This window comes from Aspergillus welwitschiae (assembly GCF_003344945.1).
Source record: "Aspergillus welwitschiae strain CBS 139.54b unplaced genomic scaffold BDQ94scaffold_15, whole genome shotgun sequence".
NCBI classification, from domain to species: Eukaryota; Fungi; Ascomycota; class Eurotiomycetes; order Eurotiales; family Aspergillaceae; genus Aspergillus; species Aspergillus welwitschiae.
This window is the reverse complement of record NW_020798709.1, coordinates 294,978-322,616: the sequence shown is the minus strand read 5'-3', so window position 1 is coordinate 322,616 and position 27,639 is coordinate 294,978. Positions and strand designations below refer to the sequence as shown.

The 27,639-nt window shown below is 51.1% G+C and overlaps 12 protein-coding genes across 12 annotated transcripts; 6 read left to right on the top strand and 6 right to left on the bottom strand.

The window, feature by feature from the left end:
• Positions 1-378: 378 nt before the first annotated feature.
• Positions 379-2,256, bottom strand: BDQ94DRAFT_143329 (general substrate transporter). The gene is made up of 2 exons (XM_026766206.1): positions 937-2,256; positions 379-877 (listed from the first exon to the last, which is right to left on the bottom strand). The coding sequence occupies exons 1-2, from the start codon at positions 2,181-2,183 to the stop codon at positions 604-606; spliced, it is 1,521 nt and encodes a 506-aa protein (XP_026626578.1). The 5' UTR covers positions 2,184-2,256; the 3' UTR covers positions 379-603.
• Positions 2,257-6,417: 4,161 nt separating this feature from the next.
• BDQ94DRAFT_178597 (carboxylesterase) lies at positions 6,418-8,122 on the top strand (the record flags this gene model as incomplete). The annotated part of the gene is made up of 4 exons (XM_026773156.1): positions 6,418-6,953; positions 7,008-7,088; positions 7,146-7,551; positions 7,607-8,122. The coding sequence occupies 4 exons, from the start codon at positions 6,418-6,420 to the stop codon at positions 8,120-8,122; spliced, it is 1,539 nt and encodes a 512-aa protein (XP_026626577.1).
• A 16-nt stretch (positions 8,123-8,138) lies between these two features.
• BDQ94DRAFT_178595 (uncharacterized protein) lies at positions 8,139-11,610 on the bottom strand. Its single transcript, XM_026773155.1, has 2 exons — positions 9,414-11,610; positions 8,139-9,365 (listed from the first exon to the last, which is right to left on the bottom strand). The coding sequence occupies exons 1-2, from the start codon at positions 11,581-11,583 to the stop codon at positions 8,293-8,295; spliced, it is 3,243 nt and encodes a 1,080-aa protein (XP_026626576.1). The 5' UTR covers positions 11,584-11,610; the 3' UTR covers positions 8,139-8,292.
• A 553-nt stretch (positions 11,611-12,163) lies between these two features.
• On the top strand, positions 12,164-14,759 carry BDQ94DRAFT_178591 (uncharacterized protein; the record flags this gene model as incomplete). The annotated part of the gene is made up of 5 exons (XM_026773154.1): positions 12,164-12,345; positions 12,414-12,657; positions 12,721-12,919; positions 12,977-13,399; positions 13,454-14,759. The coding sequence occupies 5 exons, from the start codon at positions 12,164-12,166 to the stop codon at positions 14,332-14,334; spliced, it is 1,929 nt and encodes a 642-aa protein (XP_026626575.1). The 3' UTR covers positions 14,335-14,759.
• BDQ94DRAFT_143318 (uncharacterized protein) lies at positions 14,415-14,759 on the top strand. The gene has a single exon (XM_026766205.1). The coding sequence runs from the start codon at positions 14,536-14,538 to the stop codon at positions 14,719-14,721; it is 186 nt and encodes a 61-aa protein (XP_026626574.1). The 5' UTR covers positions 14,415-14,535; the 3' UTR covers positions 14,722-14,759.
• A 40-nt stretch (positions 14,760-14,799) lies between these two features.
• On the bottom strand, positions 14,800-15,441 carry BDQ94DRAFT_143317 (uncharacterized protein). Its single transcript, XM_026766204.1, has one exon. The coding sequence runs from the start codon at positions 15,321-15,323 to the stop codon at positions 15,096-15,098; it is 228 nt and encodes a 75-aa protein (XP_026626573.1). The 5' UTR covers positions 15,324-15,441; the 3' UTR covers positions 14,800-15,095.
• Positions 15,442-16,444: 1,003 nt separating this feature from the next.
• On the top strand, positions 16,445-18,222 carry BDQ94DRAFT_170165 (GATA-like domain-containing protein; the record flags this gene model as incomplete). Its single annotated transcript, XM_026771430.1, has 4 exons — positions 16,445-16,550; positions 16,608-16,783; positions 16,854-18,113; positions 18,184-18,222. The coding sequence occupies 4 exons, from the start codon at positions 16,445-16,447 to the stop codon at positions 18,220-18,222; spliced, it is 1,581 nt and encodes a 526-aa protein (XP_026626572.1).
• Positions 18,223-18,309: 87 nt separating this feature from the next.
• Positions 18,310-18,957, bottom strand: BDQ94DRAFT_143313 (uncharacterized protein). Its single transcript, XM_026766203.1, has one exon. It carries the CDS (start codon positions 18,756-18,758, stop codon positions 18,414-18,416), a length of 345 nt encoding a protein of 114 aa, XP_026626571.1. The 5' UTR covers positions 18,759-18,957; the 3' UTR covers positions 18,310-18,413.
• An 841-nt stretch (positions 18,958-19,798) lies between these two features.
• BDQ94DRAFT_178587 (uncharacterized protein) lies at positions 19,799-22,288 on the bottom strand (the record flags this gene model as incomplete). The annotated part of the gene is made up of 3 exons (XM_026773153.1): positions 19,799-21,260; positions 21,317-22,105; positions 22,216-22,288. 3 exons carry the CDS (start codon positions 22,286-22,288, stop codon positions 20,323-20,325), a joined length of 1,800 nt encoding a protein of 599 aa, XP_026626570.1. The 3' UTR covers positions 19,799-20,322.
• A 287-nt stretch (positions 22,289-22,575) lies between these two features.
• Positions 22,576-22,960, top strand: BDQ94DRAFT_143307 (uncharacterized protein). Its single transcript, XM_026766202.1, has one exon. The coding sequence runs from the start codon at positions 22,735-22,737 to the stop codon at positions 22,915-22,917; it is 183 nt and encodes a 60-aa protein (XP_026626569.1). The 5' UTR covers positions 22,576-22,734; the 3' UTR covers positions 22,918-22,960.
• A 778-nt stretch (positions 22,961-23,738) lies between these two features.
• BDQ94DRAFT_143305 (uncharacterized protein) lies at positions 23,739-24,168 on the bottom strand. Its single transcript, XM_026766201.1, has one exon. It carries the CDS (start codon positions 24,043-24,045, stop codon positions 23,866-23,868), a length of 180 nt encoding a protein of 59 aa, XP_026626568.1. The 5' UTR covers positions 24,046-24,168; the 3' UTR covers positions 23,739-23,865.
• A 138-nt stretch (positions 24,169-24,306) lies between these two features.
• BDQ94DRAFT_143304 (putative transcriptional regulator (Cti6)) lies at positions 24,307-27,210 on the top strand. Its single transcript, XM_026766200.1, has 4 exons — positions 24,307-25,323; positions 25,483-25,764; positions 25,816-26,066; positions 26,121-27,210. Exons 1-4 carry the CDS (start codon positions 24,716-24,718, stop codon positions 26,786-26,788), a joined length of 1,809 nt encoding a protein of 602 aa, XP_026626567.1. The 5' UTR covers positions 24,307-24,715; the 3' UTR covers positions 26,789-27,210.
• Positions 27,211-27,639: the final 429 nt, after the last annotated feature.

Below are 27,639 nucleotides of genomic sequence, written 5' to 3'. Positions count from 1 at the left end.
GGTGGTGCGATATGTAAGCCCGATTGGCACCTAACGATATGGTCACAGAGTATCTATGACGTCGCTGAGCTGTAGTGCATCAGCGGACGTGACGACATCCGCATCGAAGATGTTCACTTGCAGAGTATTGCAGAAGATTGGCTCACCAAGGCAACCAAATATCAATCCTTTAATGGGAGTGGCTCTGTTGACGTCTTGTGTTAGTATTGGATGCTTTAAGTTGCTATTAGTCAGAGAGGATGAGAGTCGAGAAAGGCGCCTGTCTCATTCAATTTGTCCTTCCCCAAAGAGTAGTTCGTATTGCACAGTTGGGTAATTTCGGTTCAACGTACGGCTAAAGCGGCTTAGCATGTGACTATGTCACAAGACTAGGTTGTTGTCTGTGAGCTAGTAGCATAGTTCATTTTGCTGGTCCGTCGATTTGTATTCTTCAGAGGTCTGAAGAGCTCTTAACTGTCATGTATATATGGTAAGGGCAAGTAGTTAGGTAGGCACTGAATCATGTACAGATCATCACAGACGTGTGGCATTACAAGAGTAGATCTATGTCCATCTAAGACACATAACGCTGACAAGTTCATCCAAATTTATCCTTCTATGTCTTTACTCTATTTCCTCCACAGTTGCCTTCTCTTCCATGACACGCTCCATGGCCCTATCTCCCATGGGCTTGTGCTTCGACATCGACACCGCAGCGAAGATGGTGGGAGCGTCACGGAAGATCTCGTCAACTTCTTCTAGGGACCGGCCCTTTGTTTCTGGGTAGAATAGATAGATGACGGGAGGGATGATGCCACCGATGATGGCGTAAACAATGTAGTAGCGATAGCCGATGTTGTCGATAGCGACGGGAGTGATCATAGCGACGACAAACATCCTAAAAGAGAAAATAATTAGCGTAAGTCAGCTAAGAGGAAATCATAGAGGCTGTCGTACCATAGCCATTGGTTGGCAATCGAGATCGCTTGCATAGCGACACGAAGACGGGCAGGCGCCACCTCGGCTGGGTAAAGGAAGTTGGCTCCCAAGAAGCCGATCGGAAGGAAGAAGTTGTAAATGAAAATGAAAAGGGCGGAAATAATAGATGCGGTATGGTTATTGGAGAAGGAATTGGAGACCGCCAATGCCAACATGCACATGCCCATACCACCGCCACTGACCATAAATGCTGTGCGTCGTCCCATGCGGTCAATGATGGCAAATCCCACAAAGCAGCACAGGAACTTCCAAGTCAATGCGCATGCTGCCAAGATTTTCGACAGACTGGCACCGAGTCCAAGATCTGTTTGAAAGATAAGAGGAATGTAGACCGAGATCAGAGTTCCACCAGTCATCTGCTGGAAGAATTGGAGGGTGACACATAGGATGAACCTGTATAGGAGCTTCTCCTCTCCCATACTGAAGATGTCTCGGAGCCTAAGTGAGTTGTTCGAGGATTCCTCCAGAGAAAGCTCGTAGGCTCTTAGCTCCGCCACAACCTCCAGCGAGTCTACCTCTTTGCCCCTCAGAGATGCCAAAGTAAATTGTGCCACGTCTGATTTGTTCTTCATGACGAGCCAACGCGGCGACTCTGGGAGGAAGAAAATGCTGCCCATGATTATGAATGAAAACAAGGCCGGGATGGCAAGTGATGCCCTCCACGAGGCAGGCGAGTTCTCCATGTGGTAGAAACCGAAGTTCACCCATTGTGTCAAAGCGAAACCAAAGGCGATGAACATGCCTGTCAACACCACGTTCCGTCCTCGCTGAGCAGCAGGCGCGCACTCGGATTGCCAGACAGGTACAGTCGCACTGAGCATGCCAACACCGAAACCCAGAATCACTCTCCCAACAACGAATTGAGCTAGAGAGTAGGCGGTGCATTCCAGGATTTGGCCAATCAATGCAATGAGTGCTCCAGAAAAGATCGATCGGCGACGTCCAAGCATGTCACCGATCATTGTACAAATCAGAGACCCGAAGAGGGCTCCGATAGTGTATGACGCAACCACAGCTCCTTGAACGGTGGCATTGTGAGACTCCTGAGCTCCAGTAGTGTTGACTGTGTCAATTTCTGGAAATACTCTCACCCAGGAGGGAAAGTCATCGAGTCCTCCGACACCGGACTGATTGTAACCGAAAAGGATAAAGGAGGGGCAAGCGACTAAGAAGATCTGGGCATAACGAAGTGCTTGGCCCTGCATTGTACCGAATTGCCTGTACCACAAGAAGTTTGGCTTTGCAGGAAAGGCACCGGGAAGTAAGATAGGGCAAAGGAGAATGGAGGGAAAGAGAAACAACCATTCTCACGTCCGGGAGCAGGCTCATAGAAAAAGAAATAGGCCGACGACTAGCCCGAAAAAACAATCAGTCGCGGGGTTTCTGTAAGCTGTACATGGGCTGATGATCAATCCGCTTCTATGGTCAATGGACACCGGACTGCTGCCGACCGAGCTTGTCGAGATGACGTCCAGAGGCCTGCCGTGGACCCGCATGCAAGTGAAAGACGGATGCCGATGTGCGAGTCACATAGCGGACTCCCTGGTTAGTACGAATTTCTCCGCACGGGGAACCAGGGCCGAGAGAGAAAGATGCCTCAGCTTCTCACCGGGGTAGTGGTATTCTCGGGCTGACTTGGGCCGTACGGTGTACGGGCTTTGTAATGTGTGTGATATCCCACCAGTCGCCCACATGGCTGGATCTTATGCAAAGCACTCGCTGATTGGTCTTAGAGCTAGCGTGGCGACTCTCCGACAGCCGGGGTGGTTGTTAGCCTTGCTCCAGTCGTTGCCCGGCCACCAATTGGAGCTCGAGGTTGTTCTGGGGCACGCCAACCGTGGTTCCTATTATCTCCGCAATAAGCACCCCAGGCTTTAGCCCCGCGTCCAGGCACTTCGATACAGGCCAGGCCCACGTTACTGACTGTATTATGTCTTAGAAACTGGAATCCTTTACCCGAGGGGTGCGAGGAACGGATGTTGTCCGAGCCCCAGGCCCACCACCCCAGTCTAAAAGAATTCTCAACTTGGGCGACTGATTGGGAAGCGGCTATACTAAGGTTATTAAACCAGACGCGGGATGAAATCATAAACTAGTAGAGTCTGGCAGAGGACTTACCCAGTCAAAAGTGGCCCATGATGCATCCGAGGGGCCCTAGTGAGAGAGAGAAAATAACTTGAAAAAGCAGAGTGAGGTGAGCTGGGAATGCATCTGAGCGGTCAGGCCATGGGAGGGAAGATGTCATGGCGCGCTGATGTTGGAATTTGGGGGGGCCGCGTGACTCCACGGGACTTTCCCCACCATTGTGGGAAGGCTTACTACCAGCCAAGCCGCGCAACTGGAGCGTAAGGCAATTCGAGTGGTCCGATCGGAGAGTCAAATTCTGATCTCCTTCTTGTCCCGGAGATTTTCCAATGGAGTCTCGAAATGCTTAGCTTGCTTGTTGTCGGCGTGGCACTCTCCCTACCGTCGAATGACCCAACGCCACCGAGGCATTTAATAATCGCGCGCCCAACCAGCTTACCTGTTAACTTTGCCGATGTGCCGCGAAATTGCTTATTTTACAGGGCGTATAAGAAATTGTGGGTTTTATTGCTTATCTTTCCGGTGTGCACTTTCGAGTCAGCAAGCACTCCCTTGTAAAGTCGAGGTCATGTGTGGTAACAGTTTTTTCTCATTGTCGCCATATTCAAGTTCCGAACATTAGGTTGCGAGAGAATGTCATCATGCATGGAGAGGCCCTCCATCAGCTTGACTCATGAGCCAGTCCAGAAACGCCAAGACCGTTTCAACCGTTCTTGCCAATACCCGACAAGCTTAATGTTGAGGCTTTGGGCGTGGGATGGCGGTAATTTTGCACCCCTATGGGCTGAATCAATTATACCCACTCCCATCGCGGTTTCTCCGAGCCCCTTCAGTCCGAGGAGGTCCAATTGTCTTAGAAGGGAGCGAATGTACTCAGTGTCAGACCATGAGTACTACATGCAGGATGCAACCACTAATAGACACTATAGACGTACGACTGCAATGTAATCCGAGATAGTGTGAAGCGCCATGCACCACAACCCCCGTGGATAAATCTTTGAGCGCCAACCCCTACCCTTTCATGCAACACTGTAAACACCATTATCCCATACAGTGCATGCTATACCTATCTAGGCTGTGCTAGTCTGAAAGCGAAATATTTTTGTCTCACAAAGTCCGAGATTTAGCCGTCTTGATCTTCTCATGCTCTAGTCTCCACTTAGTATAAAGGAGGCCGGTTTTCATGATGTACTGGAAAAGCCTTTTGCTCATGAACCTAGAAGAATTACTGGGTTCTAATGAGTTCTGATAGACTCATAATGACTAGAGAAGATTAAGTAGGAGACAGGATGTAGTTCATATAACCGGAGACCAGCATGTGGCCTAGCAGCCTTGCTTCTCAGGTACTTTCATCTAGGTTTCGCAAGGTTTTCTTCCGGAAGACCCTATTGATCTTTTTCTTTCAGATTCCTCCTTTCCTGAACGTACCTTATTTTAGCCTAATGCTCCTTTACTGCTTAAATGCCGGCAATGGACGGCAATGGTGGCACGGCCAAAGCCCTTTTCTTTTATAGTGTCAGAAATGGGTAACTTGGTGGGCGAAGTAGAAACGTTGATCACCAATTATGATACGATATCGCAAGTAGCCTCTGTCATAATGCAGCGCAGCACACGACTGTCTAAGACTCACTGTTGTATGAGCGGTCTTATCATTTCCATGAGCAACAATATTTAGCAATGCGTTGTGCAGCGCCGCTGTTGCTGGATGGTTACACAACCGCAATACAACAAACCTACGGAGTGTTACCAGCAGCCCATTGATCGTATAATGTGGAAGCTGGTCTGTATGATACTGTATGTCAAAAAGCCCCATAGCACTGAATGCGACAACGTCGCGGGGACATTCGAATTCAGATTATGGCGACCTCCAAGCTTAGACAATCCGCCAAACCTACAGCAACTGACAAAAGTGGCTGCTAGGTCAAAATAGTCGGGATGCACCTCCATGCTTGCGTTGTTCTAGGCAAAGGTTGAGCAGCTTCTGAAAATTTGCCGACACACCCGGCATTTTTCCAGCAGGGGTTCTTTGTTGTTGGAGTGGAAATGGGCGGTCTTCTCAATCAGGCAACCCGGACGACACTCATTGAGGCGGGGAATCCCGATCCAGTAAAGCTTGGGTCAAGGATACGGAGAAGTGGTGCTTTTCGGAATAAGGAAAGTTAAGTCAGAGACCGGAGTAGTGCCTGAGGTATTCATGGCAGGCAGCCATTATGGTCTGTTTTGTTTGGCGGCATTTTAAAACGATTACCCACTGATGTGCCTTGTCTTGGTCCCTTATGATATCATGCTTATTTACCAGGTTGGCAGAGACTGGTCAGCGCTGAGGTCTGTGAGTGGAAACGGTCTGTTTGTGAACACATCGCCTGGTATCTCAATTCATATTGTCGCGCTGGTGGATGTTATCTACTAAATGAAAAGAAGAATCCACAGTTTTATCCAGGAATATTCATGGTGTACATCCCCACGTCATCTAACCTTCACATCCAAGCTGCAGAGGACAATGCATGACTGGGGCATATAACCATGCATAACCCTTGATTTTCACCGTAAACCTTCGGACAACTTCCTAGCTCAGTCGGATTTCGATGTGCGGCCGGCAGAGTTGAACTGGGCGCCTGCGCTATCAAATACCCCCGGGGTTTGAAAAGGCTGATGACTTTGTCCGGAGGTAGAATGCTCAACCGGGGGCCAAGGCGGCAATGTTCATCAGTGCGTATCTCGGTTGGGGGAAAGTTTACCCCAGGTTTACCCCGCAAGCAAGCACACCCCAGTTCCCCTCCGCATTCCACCAGCAGGGTCCTGCCAGGGGTTCACTGAAGCGACTTCATGATGCTATATCGGCAATATTTGTTCTACATAGATCAACTGGGCAAAATGTGCATCCATCTCTTGGTAGGTAAGGCAGACGGGCCGATGCGAGCCTGAAGTTTCTAGATGATGAGCCGTGGATACCCCCCCAACGCTACCACCTTTTCCACCAGCTTGTGGAGATCTGCCTGCTACAGCATCGCGAGCTGTTGAATCATCATTTAACTGCAACATGAAGCCTCTGGGTACGTTGTTCACAGGATGTTTATTCTCCAGACATGGAGTGAGCTCGACTTCGGCATTTCCAGCCCCGCAAACTAGGGCCATCCGGTGAGCTATTTGGCGGCTTATCCCTTTCCCTGAAGGAGAGAGGCGTTATATCATTTAGCCTCCTCACGAGGGGTCAAATGTTCTTGGCCGTCTGTCAAATTGCTTTGCCGCGCAACTGAGGGGCTACCATGGTCCTCATCAAAAGGTATAAAAGCAGTGGTCTTTTCGCCCCCTCGTCTAAGATGAGCAATCGCCCCACTCATGCTCAACTTCAAGATGCTTTTGCGTCTCTGCGTCATTGCAACCCTTTTTGTCACCCAAGGCGTAGCTGTTCCCACTTCTCCAGCTACAAGAGACACAAATGGAGAAGGACTCCTAGTCCAAACCTCCAGCGGCCCTATACAAGGCTTCTTCAATCAGACAGCTCCTGATGTTCGACAATTCCTTGGTGTTCCATTTGCAGAGCCACCAGTTGGTGACCTCCGCTTTAGCAGTCCCGTGAAGAAACAGCCTAATGGTACCGTCAATGCTTTTGCACTGCCCTCATCATGTATCCAGCAGACAAGCAATAGCTCTACAATCTACACCACCTATGAAACGGGGTTTCTCATCAGTGGAGGGGACTCAGAGGACTGTCTATACCTGTCAATCTGGGCACCTCGTATTGAGAACATTCAATCTCAACAGCGTCCGCTGCCAGTGCTGCTTTACATCCCCGGAGGTGGGTTCACGAGTGGAGGGGAAGCGTCGCTGTACAAGATCCCCGACAAATGGGTGCAACGGACGCAGTCCCACATCGTGGTGATCATGAAGTGAGTCTTCACTCTACCAAGCTGGCCTATGTTACTAATCTGACACCATACTAGCTATCGCGTCAATGTGTTTGGCTTCCCCAACGCGGAAGGGCTGTCCGAGCAGAATGTCGGCTTCCTCGACCAAAGAATGGCGTGAGTCAACCCCTTCAAAAAACCACATGAGCCCCAAGCTAACCACTACACCTCCAGCATTGAATGGGTAGCAGCCAACATCGCCAACTTCGGCGGTGACCCCGCGCGAATCGCCCTGTGGGGTCAATCCGCCGGAGCAGGCAGCGTGACAGCCTACTCATACGGATATCCTGAAGACCCCATTGTAGCCGCTCTCATAGCCGACTCAGGTGCCCCAGGTATAATAGACAACGACGACTACGCACACACCAACTTCACATTCCTAGCCAGTCTCGTAGGCTGCGATGAACTATCATCCACTGAAGAACTCAGCTGCATGCGGAACGTATCCGCCCGAAAGCTACAAACCGCTCTCTCAACATACTCGGGCTCGCCATCTATATCATTCAAGCCAGCCATCGATAACAAGACCGCTTTCGCGAACTGGACCCAGCGTGCAGTCGAAGGCAAAATTGCCAAAATCGTAAGTAACTCCAGTACCCTTGACAATTACCTCCAGCTAACCTACCTTCCTTCAGCCCTTAATAACAGGAAGCAACACCAACGAAGGCGCCGGTTTCGTCTCATTCACCCCAACCGGGCCCAGCAAATCCACACTTTTCAACATAACCGAATCAATCATTGCCTGCCCCGTCGCAGACGAAGTCAAGAACCGCAACCTCGCAAACCTCACCACCTACAGGTACCAATACGCAGGCAACTTCTCCAACATCTCCCCGTTGCCTTGGTTCGGAGCCTACCATAGCTCGGAGCTCCCTCTTCTCTTCGGTACGCATTATGAGTATGGTGGGCCCTCTACGCAGTATGAGTGGGACGTGAGTTACGCGATGGAAGCGCTGTGGCTTTCATTTGCGGAGGATCCGTCGCGGGGGCCGGTGCGGCTGGCTGTTGGGAATGCGGCAGCAAATCCGAATAATGGGAGTTATTTTGCTTGGCCAGCTTTTGAGCAGGGGTCGGATAATTTGTTGGTTTTTGCAGAAGGAGAGAAAATGATGCAGTTGGTTGGGGCGGGGAGGATTGATGATTATTGTTGATCTGTCAATATATATTCATGGTATTATATTGACGTTCGCGGGGGTAAATTGGAAATGGGTTTATGACGCAATATATGTATTCAAATGATAGATGATAATGCCCTCACAGAGGGATGACCTGAAGGTGTACAATAGTATAGCTATGCGCACAAATGCTATATGGAAATGCACTACTCCACCTCTAGATGCTGGGCCCTGGGTGTCGCCTCTCTAGTCCTGCGAGCAGGCACCGGGGAGTAATCACCAGTATACCTGGGGCTCCTTTTCACGCTGCGAGGAGCAGATCTCGGAGCCTCGGGGTCCGCTGCAAGACGGTACTCATCTTCCACAACATGATCTTCAACATCCGGATATAACTCCTCGTCGTACACATCCTCATCCTTCCGAGGTAATGTCCGAGGTTGGGCCCTGGAACGGGGTTCCATACGTGTGCTGGGCATAATATCAATTCTGCGGCTCGTAGACGGACTTGGAGCATGCATATCTTCATCTAGAAAGTCATCTTCCGCATAATGCTGTGATTCTACCATGACTGCGCGTTTCCGACCAGCGGAGTATCGTCCAGGTGCGACTCGGCCACCTGAGGACCCAACGTATTGTGATTGCCGCTGAGGGGTGCGGGCTGGCGCAGTACGTCGAGGAACTCGTTCAACGGGGACATGGTCGGATTCGTAACCGCTGAAGCCGTCATATACGGCAGGTTCCCGTGTAGGCCCAGACTCATAGCCATCGTATCGGACCCCTTCTATGTGGGCTAATTTACGATCGTCGGCACGCCGTGCTTTGACTAGGTACCGGTCAAATTCTTCGATCGTGTCGTTAACTGTGCGGAAGTGCTCTGCTGTAAGAACTACCGGGAGGTCATTGCCCGGGGTCTTTTCTCGCTGATCGAAGAAGGCGAGGCAGGATGCAATTTGTACGGCGTTGCGGATTTGTCGACCATTCCAAGGGCCACGTCTGTGAACTCTATAGGTTTTCTCGTACTCCGACCGGACGAACTCAATGATTTCTTTGTCCATGACGTGAATATGTCCGTTGCCGATGGTTGTTCCTTTGGGTACCTTGTCTGCTCGAGGGAGCCGTGCGAGGTTACTGCAGAGGATGGAAATGGTATCTTCACTGCTTAGATGAGGGTAGTAGAGGCTCAGATGTACTCGTGAGCGGAATGCTTCGTCGAGTGCCCCGACTCGGTTCGTGGTTAGGAAGAGGATGCCGCTGTAGTATTCTAGCACTCTGAGGAATACTATTTGGAGTCAGTAACATTCAAACATTGATTCATATACAAGCATACCTGAAACTAAGGCGTTCCGCTCAACATCAGTTCTATCTCTCTGTGTGAGAAAGACATCTGCCTCATCCAGTAGCAGAATACAATCCCATAGATGGGCATATCGAAAGATGTCTTTAAGTGACCTCTCCACTGCGTCCGCTGTTATTCCTAGGTCGCCGCAAGTGATGGGAAACAAAGGCTTCTCGAACTCCAATGCCACTGCCTCTGCAGTCGCTGTCTTACCCACCCCAGGGGCTCCGTGCAGGAGGATCACCAGACCTCGTCCTTTTCCCCGGATCATATCTGGGGTATACAGTATAGTATCCCGAGACCGTTCATGATGGATCTTGGTAAAGTGAGAAGAAACAGTCGATCGGATAATCCTCCGATGTCCAGGTTTTATCTGGACATGGTCTAGTGTAATCCTCTCTTCGGATACCCGACGTAAATCAAAGCCGCGAACATCCAAGCGTGTAAACCTCCTCTCGCGTAAGACGTACCCGAGGACTCTCCGAGGAAGAAGGGCCAGATCTTCATCGGACCATGTTGGTTTCGAGAATGTGTCGTTGTTGTCAATGTATGGGTTCTGCTTCATATAGGCTTGCGCTTCCTTTGCATATGTATAGTCTTCCCGGACCAGCAAGTTTTCGTTTTTCTCGATGAAGTGGGGCGCATCCTTTCTCCATAGACGATAAGAGACATTTTCATCCACTACTGTGGCCCATGAATCATGAAATGTCTCCTCATAACGTTTTGTGTCGGCGGGGTAGGTCTCAGTAACGTATCGTGAGGCTTCCTTAACATCTATAATAACCTCACTTTCTATGTGTTCGGGCTCAGCGAGCTCCATGCTCTCTTTGAAGATACCAGTTGCGAGATTCCATCCAGAATAGTATTGATGTTTGTTCTCCGGTTTCACAAGTTCCTTGAAAAGTTTTCCACTCTCGACCTGCATCTTAAGGATCGTCGCATGATCGGGGTGGTATCGCAGAGGGTAACATGGCAAGGCAGTAATATCTTGCTCGCCGGCGAAATGGGGGACCTCTAGGGATTGCCATATAACTTTCAACTGATCTCCATCATGGTCAAAGCAATAGATGCTCCACCTTGCTAGTGAGTTCGGGACAAACCAGCCACCTGGGTCCGTTTGCCACATGTGGTCTTCGGGTCGGAGGGAAGCCAGGCGAAATACATTCTGAATAGCAGACTGATGGCGGGCTTTCGAGCTGGTAGCTACAGATGGAACAAAGACAAGATCCCCCGGGCGGAAAAGGAAAGGTAGCTCGTCATATCTGACTTTGTTCGGAGTATTCTTAGTCACATGTTCGAATCTCTTCCACAGAGGTTGAATTTTCTCTTCCACAAAAGTAACATAGCATCGTAGTTCATCTCGGATGCGAGTGTCGGAGGTTTTTTGCGAACTAACCGATTCATTATCGTCCGAGGAGCTGTGCTTTGTCTTTGAATCTTCTAAATCAGACTCTAATTGCTCCAGCTGCTTTTTCATTTCACCATTGAAGTAGGCAAGAGCGTGAAACGGACGGCAGAATACGCAATCGGATTTTGGGGGAACCATGCTGCTTTCGTTCCACTCTCCAAGCTCAGAAAGACGACGAAGTATCTCTGGAGAGCGGATTCTCACACGTTGGAGTTGCAAAGTCTCAGCAACTCCTTCCGTCGGCGGTGCCACCTCGTCAGTCTCAGTCCACGGTGATGGGTTCGCAGCGCGCCTTTTCTTTTCCCGTTCCAAGTCCTTCCACCAGTCGGAAGTACCGATCAGAGCTTCGATCGTAAAATCTGCATCATCGTCCACTGACCGGTTCATGAAGGATGGGTAATCATAGTATCTCACGCCCACGTTTATTTTCCGATCGTTGAATGCGGATCCATTGAGCCAGGAGTCATCATCAGCTTTACTCTCCGCTTCATCGTCTGTTGTGTCGTCGTTACTGTCGTCGTCATCATCGCCATCATCATCATTATCATCAGCATCATTACCATCATCATCATCTTCTCCTTCGGTATCTTCACGATGAGTATTCTGCTCCTCAAAATCTTCTTGAACAGTCTGGGTACTGGCCTCCTGCTGTTCAGTCGCGTCCCCTGGTCTTTCCACTGCTTCAACCGCATCCATACCGTCCTCTGTCACCGGCATACGTTCCGGAGGCGCTGAGGGATTGATGGCCTCCATAGCACGCAGATGTGCCCTAAGCCTTCATACAATCTTTTCTGGCTGAGAAAGCTTCGAAATGGTTTTACCCCCGCCATCGCTCGTACTGATTTATAACCTCGTTATCAGGGATCTTCAATGCTTCGTATCAGGTCGAAAGGGCGGAAGTGGCCGCGCTGCGAAAGCGGCTACAGAAATGGAAGAGAATGATAGGATGAATCAGTGGATTCCTGAGCTCAGTGCGACGAGTCACCGGACGCGGGATCTATACTAGTGCTCACGAAGGATTTCGTCAGGGGCCAAGCCGTCCTAGCACCTCCTTCACAAATGCATTAACCACATGGTTTGATTGCGCTGATTGTTAATCGCTCACACCTGTCATTCATCGATTGGGTGGGCATAGAAAATACGACCACTAGGGCTTATGGAACTCGTATTTAAAAGCAAACATAGGCAGGAGGTCTGACGGTAGCTTGACTCGTGCAGAGGGCCAGAGCACGGAGGACAGACTCACAGACGTCCCACCCCATCTCTACATATCATTCATCAGGGAGCCGCAGGATCATGGAGGTCTTCATCTGGATGCATAACAACACGCGGTATGACACACTTCTTCCATGGTCGCCGGAAACCAAAGTCGCTCCCAGCGGACAAGAGCGGGACGGCGAAGAGTCGAGCGTGGATTGAGGAGCGGGGGCGTGACTTCCACCCCGCCTTCGCGGTGGAGAGCGAATTCAATGAGCAACAAGAGAAATACATCCCCGCCGAGCTGGCGACAATCAGGTGTGACTATCTGCAACACACATATGCATGTAAATATCTGTAATACAAACGGCCTAACGCACCTCCAGAGACCTTGAAACCCTTTTATTGCATCATGATGCCATCGCGCCTCCGGAGGAGCCAAGGTTCCATGACTACACTTGGCAGATGGTTCTGGAGACATTAGACGAAGCAAAGGATGTGGCATCATCTCGCAAAGACTATACCTCTGCTGCAATCCAGGGTCTTGGCATGTTGTCACCGTTAAAAGATGTCATACCTGACGAATACGGGCTGAGTATAGTCAAAGGGGTGTTAGGTTTGGTATTTGAGGTAATTGGCTTTGTATCTCACCAGATAGGCGGCAGGCTGTGTTGGCTGACACTATATTCTTAGACTGCGAAGCGAGGAGTAGAAAACCGTGCCAAAATCTTGCAAGCATTTGAGACCGTTCCTGAGACTGTTCTGACAATCCAGACTGCCTATAACTACTTGAACCCCACTGCAGATGACGAAGAATTGTGTAGGGAATTTTGCAGAACTCTAGTCAGGACGTTGCCGGGATTGCTTGATGTCTTACTAAAGAGACAGCCATGTAGGTTCACCTTATCATTAATCCAAAATTCTCTTTGGCTCACGGCATTTATTTCAGGGTATCGAAAGGTCACGGAGTCCCTTACCTTGAAAATCCGAGAGACTCTCACAGTCGATCAGGTACTCTCTGACTGGAACCGTTACCTCGCAACCATCAAAGAGCGATTGGAACGCATGAAAGTCAAGATCACTGCTGCTACGGCCTATCATAGCAGCGAATCGCATCGCTTGGGTCTAGAAGCGAATACCAACATACAGACTCTCCATACTGAGCTTCAAGGAGCTCGCAGCGACATCAAAGACCTAGTCACTGAAGTGAAGAAGCAGGTCGGAGCTGAGTATCGAGAGGTCTTTGCCTTTCACAAAGAGCAATCTGGGGCACAGGCAATGACTGAGCTCCTACACGAGTTCAAAGCCCTATGCAAAGAATCCCGGGAGCAGTATGAAGTCCAGCAGGGTCAAATATTCCTCCTGCAGCGTGGTAAGACCGCTTCATGTGCATTGCCGTCTTATAATACTGACTGCTTCTGGCCAGCCTACTCGGACCTGGCACATGAGAATGAAGCTCTCCAATCAACCATCTCGCTCAGCAGTACAAATTCTCGAGACTCGGCATCTACAACAGTCACTCCAATCGAACTACTCGGTATACTGGGCGTCTCACCACATACCGCAGCTCAAGACCTCGAGATTGTTCTTCAAGAAGGCAGTAAATTCAGATCTTCCTATCTCGGACGTGTGCGATGGCTCGCCAGAACGGATGAGTTCACTGAATGGCTTCGGTCCCCACAGTCATCACTCCTCCTAGTAGACGCCCGTCTAGATACCAGTCCAGCAATAATGGTCACTCCCATGTCAATATTTGTTTCAACACTCATATACAGCCTGATAAGCAGTCCAGACTGTCTACCTCTTTTCTTCTTTGCATCGCTACACGACGAAGACGGAGATCCGGACCTCAGCGGCCCGACAGGAATGATGCGAAGTCTCATCACCCAGCTCCTTTTCAGCGACAAGCTTGCCACGCCGAGCCTACAATTTCTGGGGAGAGGGTTCCTCAACGCCTGTGAGAGCAACAACATAAAAGCACTTTGCGAACTATTCAGACGACTAATTCTGCAGATTCCTCCTAATGTGCAAGTTATCTGCCTTCTGGATGGAACAGCCGCATATGAGACAGGGCCACTCACAGGTGAAGAGATCGACTATGTAGCCGCCTTGTTTCAGCGACTCGTCGAGGATTCGGTTGAGACAGATTCCGTGCGGCTGAAGGTGCTTTTTACATTCGCAAACCAAAGTTTGCAGATCTCGGATAGGGTGGATATGTATCCTGATGTCTGGCGGTACGCTTCGCTGGCGGCCGGACATGTGGATCCTTTGTCTCGACTGGATTTCGCACAGGAGTGGATGGAGTAAATCTTACTGTAGAGGAGTAGTGCGTTGCAGTGGAAATAGACACATGTAACCTTCATATGCAATTTCAAACCGAGTTTGTTCCTAGGTCTGCCTTCATCTTCTGGCTCTAAAGCATGGCGCTTGTAATTTCCGAGCGGGCTACCAAGAAAACATCCCTGTAGATTGAACTGAATACTTACGGCCCGAGCCTTAAAGTGGGCAATGCCCATTCCTCACAATCTGGGCATTCTTGTTCGTGGCATGTGGGCTAATCTTATATGTGACTGGCTTTGTGGCTTGTGGTCATGCTACGTCATGTATCGAATATATGTGAAAGGTTTTCAATGCTTTGGAGACACTGACAGTCGACAGCCGCAAGTACCTTTATGTCGGCGTTATACTTTATGACGAAACTATGAAGCTTATCATGGAAGCTTTTCCTGAATAGTGGATTTGTGAAGAGGACAATTTCAGTCGTTATCAGATCGGCAAATCGAGCTGATCGGAATGTATGATCTGCGCAGGGCATAAGTGGAATGATGACAATCCTGTCTTGTTGGAAAGTATAAGTCGCAATATGATTTCATAAGTGAGGGGAGGATTGATCTGTTAGAAAATGGAAGATTTGGTCAAGCCTGGGACTACGTCAACTCAGATTACAGACCAATAAACTTCGCCTAATTTAAGCCCATTGGTGCCAGTGGGGATGGCTTGCATTCCTCAGAGACTCCTAAGCGGAGAATATGTGTGAATCATCTTGCAGATTCGTCGCCGGGTGGCTGTCAGCTTACCGCGAGAGGAGGATTACTCTCATCCCTTCGGGAAGAGCTCTCAGCATTGCTTCGAATCCGGGTAACACTGCGCGGATGACGCAAATCCAATGCGAGTGAATCGACATGTTGGTGGTGATACATAGATGGCGCGAGGTAAGCTGACTTCATCTCGTGTAGGAACGGGTGTTGTAGAACAAAGAGACTGTGGAGCCAGTCCCTGCAGGGAATTTGGGCCATGCGGTGTCCTCGAGTTGGCCGCTGTGTTCTATTGCAATGTTTGCTCCCACCCTGCGCATAGCTTAGTCATATATAGGGGGTCCAACGAATCGTCGGCTGTCGGTTTGTTCTTTCTGAATCCTTGCCAGTGTAGCCCCTTGAACGATGGCAACCCGGAGTATGAGGGAGAGAGGATCGGCCCCGTGAAGCCAATCGGGGCCCTCCGATTGGGAGTTCTTTAGAATGCCGTTGGTCACGGGGGGGCGCTAACAGCGGGTGTCGTGATGTTTGCTGGGAAATCCGACGAAATGAACAGCAGCACTGGTTCCATCCGTCTTCGCTGGATGCTGCTGGTGACCATGGTTACGAACAGTGTGATCCATCTTTCTGTGACGACTCATTTGTGCTTTGGGTCAGTACCACTTCTAGTCCACTGGATTTGAGGTGCGGGATCCACCCATTTGGGCACTATTGTCATGATGGCCTGTGCTGTCTCGGATGGTTTCTTTTGTTCCCATCCACTGGGCAGCATCGGCAAGCTCCGGGGTAAGGCAGCAAAACGGACAGGTCAACTTTGACCTCCCCCTGGGGAATGCAGACCTGCAGGCTGCAGTCAGCGCGGCGCAAGTGAATGAATGGGGGAGTGGGTTGATGAATGGGGGAAAGAGGGGAGATGATGTTGCCTGGATGGGGCCTGGCAGGGTCACCTGGACGCGGCCATGTTTTGCCTCAACGACTATTAAGCCTGCAGGCTGAAGATCTCCGGCGTGTCTTCGCTCCTGCCCTTGCAGCTGATCTCTCCCCCAGTCCCGCCCACCAACCAACGCCGTCTTCAAATACAAAAGAATCTCCCCTGACTCGCTTGCTCGCTGGCCTGTCCTCCCTCTTGTTACCAGCCATTTATCGCGATCGATTACCTCCTGGAGGATTCCTTTTCCTCCCCCCTGCGTTTGGCGGGAGACCCTGCCCCTCAATTCACCGCCAGACGCAACACTGACAGCATCTACCGGGCAGTGCTGTTGGTACTGACCTCAACATTCTCTCACATGCGACCCTTCAGCCTAGTTGTTCCTTCGATCATGTAGCTGAGTTGGGGCTCTTACTTACTTCTGAGCTAGACTGCAGCCTTGGCATCTCTCACCATGGAAAGTCTCCCCAAAGGCTTGCTAACTACGGCAAAAAAGGTATCAACAGAGTTGGATGGCGTGGGTCCAGTGCATATTGGGGATGTCGTGCAGCTTTGGAAAGGTGGGTTTGTCCGCACCTTCCCTTGTCTCGAATGTAACGTGTCTCATAGCGCAATAGTATACACTGCCAATCCATCAGCGCATGATGACGACGTGGGATATAGGCTGGAGAACTTCTTCTGGAGAATATGGGGGAGTCATTGTCTGAACCATACTCTCCTGGGATCTACGTTGGCCAGCTTGTTCCTACGTATTTCCGAGCCCAACCCATTTAGTCTGGTGCAGCTGAGCAAGGTGAGGAATATCGCACGGCTGATGCGCGGCCTACGTTGACATCGATGGCAACTTGTGCTAACTTGTACAGGCAGCCAAAGCAGCTCAGTCATCCAAGGGGAATCGTGAAGGGCCCTCGGGGAGGCCGGGCGTTAATAACGGGAAGGCACCACTTCACCCCATACTCAAGAAGCCCCGAAACGGAAGTTCCAGCGGAGAAACACATAAAACAACTCGTCTGCTCCTGACGGGCATTGATGGTCAGAGTACAACTCGCAAACCCTCGAATCCCCCTACGCCGGTTCCTCCACCAGTGCCTACAATGGGAGACACTGCGCCCCGACAGACGCAGAAGAAGGCGGTTTTTGTGGCAAGCAAGGCAAAGAGTAGCAAGCGTCGGCCTGTGATAATGCGACGCAAGTCCTCACAGCAGTCGTCTGGTACCAGTTCAACCCGTGCCCAAAGTCCACCACCAGACCCACCGCAGCTGACTCTGGATTATGCCCAAAGCCCACCAATTCAAGCATCTGGGAGTGCGTCGAAGGCTACCGTTGATGCATATGAACTTATTGAAACGGTGCCATTGTCGAGAAGCCATAGCGAACCTCGTTCAGACCTTGCCGTATCCCCAAGAGACACAAAGAACGAGCTTCCCGGTAAAGGCCTCTCTATAGAAGACGTACTCGAGAAAGACCCGGCCGAGGAAGAAAGAGCCCAAGTTGAAAGATCCCCGGAACTCCCAGAATTGTTCTTATCCGATCTCAGAGAGCTTCTTGACACGGAACGACCAGAAGTGGCATATGTTAAGCCGCCACCTCCACGTCGAAGAGCATTCTATTCAGTCGAACCTTCCCTACCCGAACCCAATTTTTTTTCAGCTACTGGATGTCGCCGCTATGATGCACGATATCTGTCGGCGGACAACTACGAGCAACCATCCAGCATGAAACTTGTTGACAAGAACTTCCGAAAGCAATTCTCGGATCGAGTACGCCGGGAACAAGTCCTGGTTTCTTCTCTAGGTTCACCTGAGCCAGAGACCGAACCCAAGGCAATACTACCCAAACCAGTACGGGCTGAATCTAGCAGCACGGTCACTAATGACACATCTCCATCCCGGTTTGGGGATTCACACGGAAAGGTGTCCACGGCTCCAAGCTCTGCCGTTCCTTTCCAAAGGCCTTCAAACTATGAGGATTCGTTTTCAACTGACAGTCAGGGCAGTACGGAAGAGGAAGTGCCTCCAGTGTTGACCACCTTTACGATGCCACGCAGACAAAGTCAGCTTAGTGTGATGATCGAGCAAAGTCGACAGCAGGGGGTAGAAGAGGGTCAGCAAGAGACGGAAGAGGTTATTGAAGAGATTAGAGAGTAGTATGATAAAAGAAAAATGAGTGCTGACAACTCATCTGAGTGAGCAGGACGAAGGTTACAATATGCGATTCACAGCCATTTTCTAAGATCTCAAGACATTACTCGTGCGTCGGTGCATGCACTCAGTGCTCAATACAAAATACAAGAATTATGCAACAATACTCTTCCATCCATCTCCTTGTCCCATCCATTCCTCTTCTCATATCCCTCCCTCCCTCCCTCATGCCCTTTCCCTTTCCCAAATAATCACCCTTCCACCCCAAACAATCAATCCCATCTACACCCCCTCCTGCTTCTCCTCAACCCCATCAACCCCAAACACCCCTCTCTGCCCCCTCCACCACCTCATCCCCTTCCACAGCGCCGTCCCAACCCAAAGCAGCAGATTCACCAAATCCACCCAAACCGCATGCCTCATCCTAGTCACCTCACTACTATCCTCATAATCCCCGATATACATCTTCCCAAAGATCCCAAACAGCGTCAACCAAAACACACACAACACAGCCTCCCACACAAACAGCGGCAAATTCCACCTCTCGCGCATCGCCAACGGCGTTCTTGTCTTCAATACCCAATGCATCATAACAAGGTAGAACAGCGCCGTTCCGCACCCCATCATCCCCGTCACAATGGCGTACACCCAGCGTGCATCAGCGGACTGGGACTTTTCGTGCGCATGGTGGATATCGATCCCGTAGAGGACGATGGTTGTTAGAGCGAAGACAGCCTGCAGGATGTGCAAGAAAAGTTCGGTGTAGTGCTTTAGACGTGGGCGGCGGGGTATATTGGACGGAGGAGGTGGTGGGTAGTCGAGGTTGATGCCATCGGGGGTTTGGTTTTGGTTTTTGGATTTGGATTTGAAGATACGGCGGATGAGGCGGAAGGCGAGGAGGTACATTTTGTTTGATATGATGTGTTCACGGAAGAAAATGAGATGTATAGATATGTGTGTGTGGTATGTGGTATGTGAATGTATGTGTTGAGGTGGGAGATTATTGCGCCAGCGCAAGATAATATCACGGTCAATCAAAATATGTATAGAACGAGTAGTGGTATGTATGTATGTATGTAGTAGAAGGATGGATATCAAAGAGAGAAGAACGATGGCAATGATAGTAGTAGTAGTGATCGTTCAATGAAACAATGATATAGATAGATTGTACTCGAACAAAGGAGACTCAAAGAAAGAGGAATAGAGAGAGAGAGAGAGATGAATACTAAAGGATAAAGAATGCTTTTTTGCTGCTGAACAATTCAAACTAAGATAACTTCTAGTACACTCCTTATATAACCATGAACCCAATACCAAGACACCTAGTACATCTATTTTTATCATCGTCAACATCTTCAGCAGAAGCCAGCCCCATCCAATTACACACTGGCAAGGGTAGTTCGTATCGCTGGGCTGAAACTTGCTATTCCTGGAAGCGGCAGTTATTTACTGATTGACTGACGGATTGACATCTGTGTAGCGCGCGCCAATTCATGCAATCAAGGTTTCAGGGCTGCAGAGAGACGGCAAATCTGGTGGTCATAGGGTGAGTGGTTGTATGGTTGGTGGGCGAAGCGCCGTGCCCTCGTTGGACTTTAGAAGATTGGACGGGGGTTGGTTGGGAAGGATATTTGGGGTTACGCTTGGCGGCAAGTGGAGGGATCGATCTTCAACAGACCAGAACATGGATTCCTTTCTTTCTCTCCTGCGTCTCTCGCCATGGGATCTGATCTACATACATTAGCGCTACGGACTAAGATACTATCGCCCAACCATCCATCCATGTTCTCTCTGCATGCATAATACCGAGACATCGAAACCCCCCTGATTCTCATCCGTCCGTCCATCGGCCTCTCTCTCTCTCTCTCTCTATCCGTGCTCCAATGACATTCTCCAATATGCATTGATGCTGCTCAACAATTCCAACCTGAACCTGAAATATTCATGTGCGACGCTGACGTGACATTCATCGACCGGAGCGGGGATTCATTCATGCAAGTGATGGGAAAAAAGAAAAGCAGAAGGCTAACACTCAACCATGCAGTGGAAGGGAAATAGAAAGAAAAGATTAATGGTTGAAGATAGAAGAAAACATGCATTAAAACAGGAACAGACAAAGAAGGGAAAACCGAAAGGAAGAGTGAGCAACGGCCTATCACCGCTCGCTAGCACGATAGCCGTTGCTCCATGGTCAGGGCGGCCTTGTCCCGCCGTCCGTTGCACTCTTAGCGCCCGACCCTGTTGCAGCAGCTAATTTAGGCGGATGCCCTGGCGGTGGTGCAGTTTTGACTGAACTTGGAGGCGCTGGAGGTGGGGTTGGAATTCCCTCGTCCTCGTACTCATTGCCTAAATACTCGTCATCATGCACCCCTGGTCCTCCGGTTGAAGAATGATCCACGGACGCCCGGTCGTATCCCTGGTCATAGGCTGCGTGCTGAGCCGCTGCGTGCTTGCTGGCGTTCTTGGTCGCTTTCTTGCCCTTACGACCCTTCATCTTGGCCTTCTCGAGCAATCGCTTCTTCTCCGCCAATCGTTTCCGCTCCTTGCGATCCTTGATCTCGTACTGGCGAATGAGAGCCTCGGGCGGGTGCCCAAAGATGCTCTCGTACTCGCAGAACTCGCAGATCCAGATGTCCTCGAGGCTGGGCGGGTGGTGAAGGTTGGCATACTGCTGCTGGATTTTGCGTTGACGCGCGGCCAGAGCATAGATGCTACCCGGAGAGCGCTTCTTCTTCCTCCCCGTGGGCGCAGGCTCAGTTCCCGCAATTTGTAGTTGCGGCTGTTGCGAGTGCTGTGACTGTTGAGATGCCCCTGAAGAGTTGACTTGTGAGGAAGCGTTTGGGATTGTCTGGGTGCCTTGTGAGTATCCCCGCTGGCTCTGGACAGCCGCAGTGAGAGCACTGGGTGAACGGTGAGGAGCAGGGTACGCGTTCTGTGCCTGCAGGGCCATTCCCTTCGATGAATCCGACTCGCATGTGAATGTGAACTGGGTCTTGGTCGGCGTAGGCGTTTGTCGTTCGAGCATGCTGACATGGCCGGGTCCAGGAGGGGGTGAGGAGAATGCTGAAGCAGCGGCATTTGCGATAGCGGCGGAAATTATACCCTGGTCTGGTTTCGGAGCCGAGTCACCTAGACGTGCGTAAGCGAAGCCGGAACACTCGGTAAGACACACAAGAGAAACGTACCTGCTCCTCCCGGGGACGACAACAGGCCATCGCGCCGCGTAGGGGTGCGAGGCCAACTGATGGGAGAATGAAGCGACAAGGAGTTCCTCCCCGTGCTACCACGCTGCGGATGGCGGCCAAGGCGACCTCGTCCCGCGCCGGACATGCCGCTGGAGATCGGAGACGCGGGGCTGCCCGTGCCATAGAAGGTACTCACATGGCTGCCTTCGCCAGCAGTGGAAGGGGACTGAAAAGACGTCGCAAGGCCCATGCTGGAGAACTCTGGAGAGAGGGTAGAGTGGTGACTGCTGAGGTTGCCTGGTGTAGGAATTTTGCGTTTCTTCTTGTTGTTGGTGTTCTCAAACGCATCGTACCCATCGGGACCCGCCGAAGAGGACTTCACTTGAGGCCCTTCACTGTTGCTGGGCAGCGTCTGAGGGGGGGCACTGGAGGCGGCGGAGGGGGACAATGACGACCCGCGGAAACCAGCACTTCGACGCACAACTACGGGCCCGTCCTCATCACCGCTCTCCAACTCCACCCCATTCTCATACGGCAGATGGTCACGCTCCGGGCTTTGGTCGCGACCGTCGCTCTGTTGCACATACACTTTGGTGTCATTTACAATGTCTGCGCTGTCCACAGAGGTTCCGTAGAACAGCTGGGTGGCAGGAGGGGCCGGTGGGAAGAGGATCGACTCGGCCGCTTCAGAGGACAGGCGAGAGCGGAGGGTACGCTTGGGCAGAGGGCGGATGAGCCTATCCGGGTAGACAGGGGACGGTGTATCTGGGGCCGAATTAAACATCCCATCTGCAGGTGAGCAGTATCAGCAACTGAGCAGCCAGCAGAACCCTGAACTCTAGATCCGCCCAGGAATTTGCGGATCCACCATCGAGGGACAACCCGTCAATTGTACGCACCGACAAGGCCAGACGCTACTTCCCCGGAGGAACAGACATCCTTGGTAAAATACATACTCAGAGTAGCAGTCATGATGGCAGTTTCTCGGCTCTCTCTCTCGACCTCCACAACCACAGCCGAATGGCGGTTTGCCTCCTTGTAGCCCAACCCGGCAACGTTCCCCGGATGGTCCCTTTTGCTTTGATTTAAAGACAACCCTTCCCTCCAATTAATTTTGTTATAAGTCCTCGATGGCCAACCTTTCCCCCACACGATACTCTATAACCAGTTCCGTCTGGTCGGCGTGAATACGGAAGGAAGAGGGAGGGGGGTGGAGGGAGCAATACGGAGATGACCCTTGACCGCACTGGATTGGCACCCACAAGTCAGTTGTCATGTTTCCCAACGCTGGCACCCGGAACCACACAGAGTTTGGAGGAGACCGCCCACGAGGGCATCCAAGGTCCCCGCCAGTCTCAACATCCAAAGTTGGACTTGTAGGATCTCCGGGACAGAGCAAGGGACTTACGTAGGAGACCATGCACCGATATCGCCCATGCAGACTTTTTGACGACTCAACCCGAGGTGTCGGCAAGGAAGGACCGAGAATCGACACCAGTTCAACCCCGGACCACGCAAAAGAGGGACAGGGGAGGAAGGGCAAGAACGGGTGTAAAGATAAACAGGCAGTGATAGCAAATCCCGGGGAATTAAACAAGTAAACTAGCAATCAGAAGAGGGGAAGGCAACAGGGGACGAAGATGGCGGAGGGGTGGGAATCGAATGGCTCGTGGATAATAATTAGATGAATAAGTCACTCCCCATAACTAATCCGCTTTCCTTTCTGGGCCGAGCGGATACCTGCGGCTGCCTAAGGCTGCTATGTGGTGCCGCTAGTCCCGTTTAGGCCAGGGTGCGCCCCAAAGCCTCAACTATCTACTCCGGAGTCCAGTTACTGTCTCTCCTTCTCCGATAGTGGTTCACACACGACTCGGTGCGAGGCCCAGTCTCAGTCGGGAATAATACGGGGCATGTTCAGCTCGTCTCTTACGATGCGGGATAGTCAGCCTCCCAAAAATTGTTTAACCTGTCCTGCAGTGTCGCAACCTTTCTATCCTTCCCTACGAGGACCTGAGATCCCCAAGCACGCTACGTAGATTCTAGTCGATGTGCCCAGGTACACTGCAAAAGCTGAAGCATACGGAGACTCCGATATGCCTTGCGTCGCTCATGTCCACAGTCTATCCCATGCCTCTCTCACCATCCGCTTGTCCCTGGCTGGACACGCTTTCGCCCGTCGCGCTCGTCATACTCCAACCAGCCCTTGAGATATATACTCAGGATTATCTTGCCATGTGGTGGAGATTTCATATACGAATCGATGTCTAACAGCTCATTGTGAGATGTATCTTGAGCCGAACACTCGAACACCCGGCGTAGTCTGGTAGGCGCTGTTCGATCGCGGTAATAGTGGGGTAGAACAAAGAAATTGCAGTCGCTGAGCTGGATCAACCAGAATACTTTTGAACCAACGCGAATGTGGAGGATGATGTAGCGGCGCCATGGCAGACACGAGTCTGCAAAGTTGTGGGTTAGTCAGCAATGTCTCAAATTTCCGATCTTGTCCCAGGAATGGCCGTGGCGATCGGTAGCACTCGCTTGGGCCATCATCAGCGGGAAATGGACGAACGATCCAGATAGAACGAAAGAGGGGAGATATATCGAGACGGAGGAGGATGATCCCGGGTAACTGGCCACAAAGCAACGCTGAGAGGTGAGCGGGGTTTGTTGGAGGATACTGGCATGAATGTCATCATCGCATTCCGCTCGGCTTTATTACCGATCGACATTATTGGCGGAGGAGATGGGACAAGGAGATTTTCCTAGAGTACATATTAGTGAGAAACGGGCCAACCCATCAGTATCGATCAATAAGTAGTCCTGCGAGAGTAGTGAAGCTCGAGGCAGACAACGCGCGCGCAGAGATAGAGGGGAGAAAGAGAGAGAAATGGAGCGGGGAAAGGCCAATGCGCGTTGACCGCAAAGGCGCGCAGCTCAAAACCCGTTCCGGCGGCCGGCCGTCACTCACGCTCTCATTCTGGGTCCGTTTCCCTCTTTCTCGCTCCTCCTCGTCCTTTTTCTCCTCCCCACCAACCCTTTTCCTGCAATTTCACAGACTATGTAGTCCTCGGTCTTCGTTCAAGCTCGCAGGCGCAGTTCTCGGATGTCTTTTCCCCTTTGGTCTCAATTGGCATTCCTCTGTCCTTGACTTGCCGGCTTTTTTCCCTCTGCTGCATCTCTTGTCATCCTTAACCACTTGTCTGAGGCGTTGTCGACTCCCCCAGCTCTCCACCCGTGTGCGACAGCTCGCTCACGGGCAGGATTCTACTCCTCGACGTTGTCCTCTCTCTTTTCGATCCATATTCTATTCTTCCTCCTGTCCCTTCATACCCTACGACCGTTTTATTGTCAGAGTTCGGTCGCTCTGCCCATCTTCCCCGCTAATAACCTCCTTCCATTATGACGCCTCGTCGCTCCTCTCGTGCTCGCAACCAACCCTCTCCAGCTATTCTTCAGCATACAAACTCCTCTAGCTCCTCCAATTCCATGGCTCGCGAAAGAAGCACCCGGTCGAATCACAAAATCTCCTCCCCTCAGCGGTCCTCCACCAATCGGTCCCAGTCGATCGACGATGCCGACACAGGCTCGAAAAGTGACTTTCGAGAAACACGCCAGCGACAGCGTGCTCGGGGGGAGGAGGATAATGATCACCATATGAGACTTGAGGATGGTGATGACGATGACGGAGAAGAAGATGACGAGGAGGAAGAAATTACCCGGTGTCTCTGTGGACAACAGGAGTACCCGGGTCTGCCTCCTTCTCGACGTGATTTAAGTCGGCGCAATGGTTTGCGTGCCGGCATAAAAGATGAGGCATTCAATCTCGCCGCGGACGCATCAGACCTGTTGCCAGACGAGATCGGGAGCATGTTCATCCAATGTGATTCGTGCAAAGTCTGGCAGCATGGTGGCTGTGTGGGGATCATGGACGAGGCTATGAGCCCCGATGAGTACTTTTGCGAAGAGTGTCGCAAGGACCTCCATAAAATCATCAGCGAAACAAATGGGTAAGCCGATGTCTTCCTTCTTTCGTTCTCGTCGGTTTTTGTACTGCGTCTCGGTTCTTGTTGCCAGACTCAAATTTTCGAGCGAGCCGCTTGTGCTGTTTTCTCATCTGATTATTCGCTATTTCTCGGCATGTGGCATTTTCGCTTACGATCTCGCAGATCATATTCGTCCCAATATCTTCCTGTCGCTCCTCCCCCTTCCACTGCTCCATCGTCACGAGAGTCGTCGCGGGAAACATCGAGACGCGCCAAGGAACCAAAACCACGACACAATGATCCTACCAATCCTAAGAGGCGATCAACGATGAATAGCCGTGATGCGGCTTATGACGAAGAAGAGCAGCTGCGACGGGCCATCGAAGAGAGCAAGGAAGATAACAAACCAGCTGGTGATGATATTGCGGCCCGGAGGCCCAAGAGAAGTCGCAGTGACAGTGAAGCGTACGTTGAACGTTGTTCGTTGTGCTGGTGATCAAGCTAACAGGACGGTAGGCAAAAACAAACGACTAAGCGACAGCGCACGAGCTCTCCCTCTCCGGGCGCCGTTTCGAAAAGTAACCCTGCATCTCAGCCTGTCTCGGAGGATGAGTCGAAGAAACCTGCCACCAATGGCGTCCGACGGCAGAGAGCTGCTTCACGCAGCCAGCGTGATAAGGAAACCAAAGAACCTGAAGAACCCGAGACGGAGCAGCCAGAGGTTGCAACTCGTAGGAAAAGCCGATCGGAGCGACAGAAGGGTGATGGTGAGTGATACCGCTTCCTGTCAATATCCCGATCATGAGGCTAACTTTCCAAAGACGCCGAGTCCGACCTTGAGACAGGATCCCCGGTCAAGCCTAATGCGAGCGAACCCGAACCGAAGCAACCCAGTCCGGAGGAGACGCCTGCCCCTGCCCCCGAAGCTGCACCTTCGCGTCCGTCCACTCGCAAATCCGGCCGTCCGCCTGCACGGCGTGGCGGTCGCATCGGACGGAATCAATATACTCGCGATCGTGACACCAACGGCACCGACTCAACAACACGGTCGCCGCGGCGTGGACAATCGCATGACCTTGGAGGGGATTCGCCGCGGGTGGGTGTCAACGGGACACACATCAACAGCAGTGAATCGGGCAAGCCCAGCCGGCCCCGCTACGTGAACCAACGAACCACCATGAACGAGATGAAGCGACGGGTGACCGCGATCTTAGAGTTCATTTCACGCATGCAGGTGGAGATGGCTGTAGCAGGGGAGAGCACCACCCCGCCGGGTAACGATGACCGGCCGAACGGGGTCAGCCGACTTCTGAGCGAGAGTCAACTCCTCTCCAGTGCTATAGAGAGCGCTGGCCTGGAGAGCGGTTCAGTGGCGCAACCCGCCGCAGAGAAGGATTTTAAGGACCTCAGCAGCGTGGAGATGATGGATGTGTTGACTCGTCATCTCTTGAAGTGGCAGCAGGAGTATGGCAAATTTGGGGAACGGTGACGGAGCTACCGGCAGATCCGTTTCTTCTTTGGCAACTGCTGGCTCGGAGTTTTTGCTACGCACGATACCCGGTTCGTCTCTTCTGAAAGTGTGGACATGTATATTATGGCTTCTGGAGCATCTTGAGGACAGTCGGCGTTACGAGTCTTACGGAATAAGTACCCTGCTCATCTAGTACGATTTGCTTGGTTGTTGAGGCGTGAATTGGATATGTTTGATGTCGGTATATTGGAGTTCTGGCGTATGCCATATGCCAGCTGATCACAGCCTGGCTTAGCTGATCAACTAGATTACTCTGTTATGGTTCTGGCATATGGCTTCATTTCTTCACAGTACGAGGGTTAATGTTTGATTGCTGTGGATAGTATAATACCATTCTTTCTGATGCTTTCATCTGGATATATGCTTTTCCTCTGTTAGCAACATACTACATCTTTATCATTTGGCCACCTGCCTAATACCCTCGATTCTTTCGCTTGCTCCAGAGATGGCTGGTAGGATCAGGGCCGTTGGTTCTGTTCTACAGACCCTGCCTACCTGATCCCAATCGACTGACGATGGGCAGAGAAGGTGAACCTACAATACATCTGATCATATGACGTGCAAGAGCATGCATATTGTAATAATTATAACAAAACGCAATTGAGCAGCCCCACAAGAAGACCTACAATACTGCAACAGCTGTTCCTGAAGAATCTTAATCTAAATTAGCTCTTCCATGGCGTCTGCAACCTCCCGTGCGGAGCTTAAACCTGTCTGGGTAGTAACCCTTCGTCATCACCCACCCGATGTTTAGCTTCAAGAGCAGTATATTTAGTCCCTCTTGTCCATTCTTTGGCAGTTGATCTACT

Coding starts and splice junctions, on each gene's coding strand:
- BDQ94DRAFT_143329 (XM_026766206.1), bottom strand. CDS start 2,183: ATGCAGGGCCAAGCACTTCGTTATGCCCAGATCTTCTTAGTCGCTTGC. Junction 878..936: donor ATTGCCAACCAATGGCTATG/GTACGACAGCCT, acceptor TTTCTCTTTTAG/GATGTTTGTCGTCGCTATGA.
- BDQ94DRAFT_178595 (XM_026773155.1), bottom strand. CDS start 11,583: ATGGAGGCCATCAATCCCTCAGCGCCTCCGGAACGTATGCCGGTGACA. Junction 9,366..9,413: donor GCGGAACGCCTTAGTTTCAG/GTATGCTTGTAT, acceptor GACTCCAAATAG/TATTCCTCAGAGTGCTAGAA.
- BDQ94DRAFT_143318 (XM_026766205.1), top strand. CDS start 14,536: ATGCCCATTCCTCACAATCTGGGCATTCTTGTTCGTGGCATGTGGGCT.
- BDQ94DRAFT_143317 (XM_026766204.1), bottom strand. CDS start 15,323: ATGGCCCAAATTCCCTGCAGGGACTGGCTCCACAGTCTCTTTGTTCTA.
- BDQ94DRAFT_143313 (XM_026766203.1), bottom strand. CDS start 18,758: ATGATGGGGTGCGGAACGGCGCTGTTCTACCTTGTTATGATGCATTGG.
- BDQ94DRAFT_143307 (XM_026766202.1), top strand. CDS start 22,735: ATGCACCGATATCGCCCATGCAGACTTTTTGACGACTCAACCCGAGGT.
- BDQ94DRAFT_143305 (XM_026766201.1), bottom strand. CDS start 24,045: ATGTCGATCGGTAATAAAGCCGAGCGGAATGCGATGATGACATTCATG.
- BDQ94DRAFT_143304 (XM_026766200.1), top strand. CDS start 24,716: ATGACGCCTCGTCGCTCCTCTCGTGCTCGCAACCAACCCTCTCCAGCT. Junction 25,765..25,815: donor AGTCGCAGTGACAGTGAAGC/GTACGTTGAACG, acceptor ACAGGACGGTAG/GCAAAAACAAACGACTAAGC. Junction 26,067..26,120: donor GGAGCGACAGAAGGGTGATG/GTGAGTGATACC, acceptor AACTTTCCAAAG/ACGCCGAGTCCGACCTTGAG.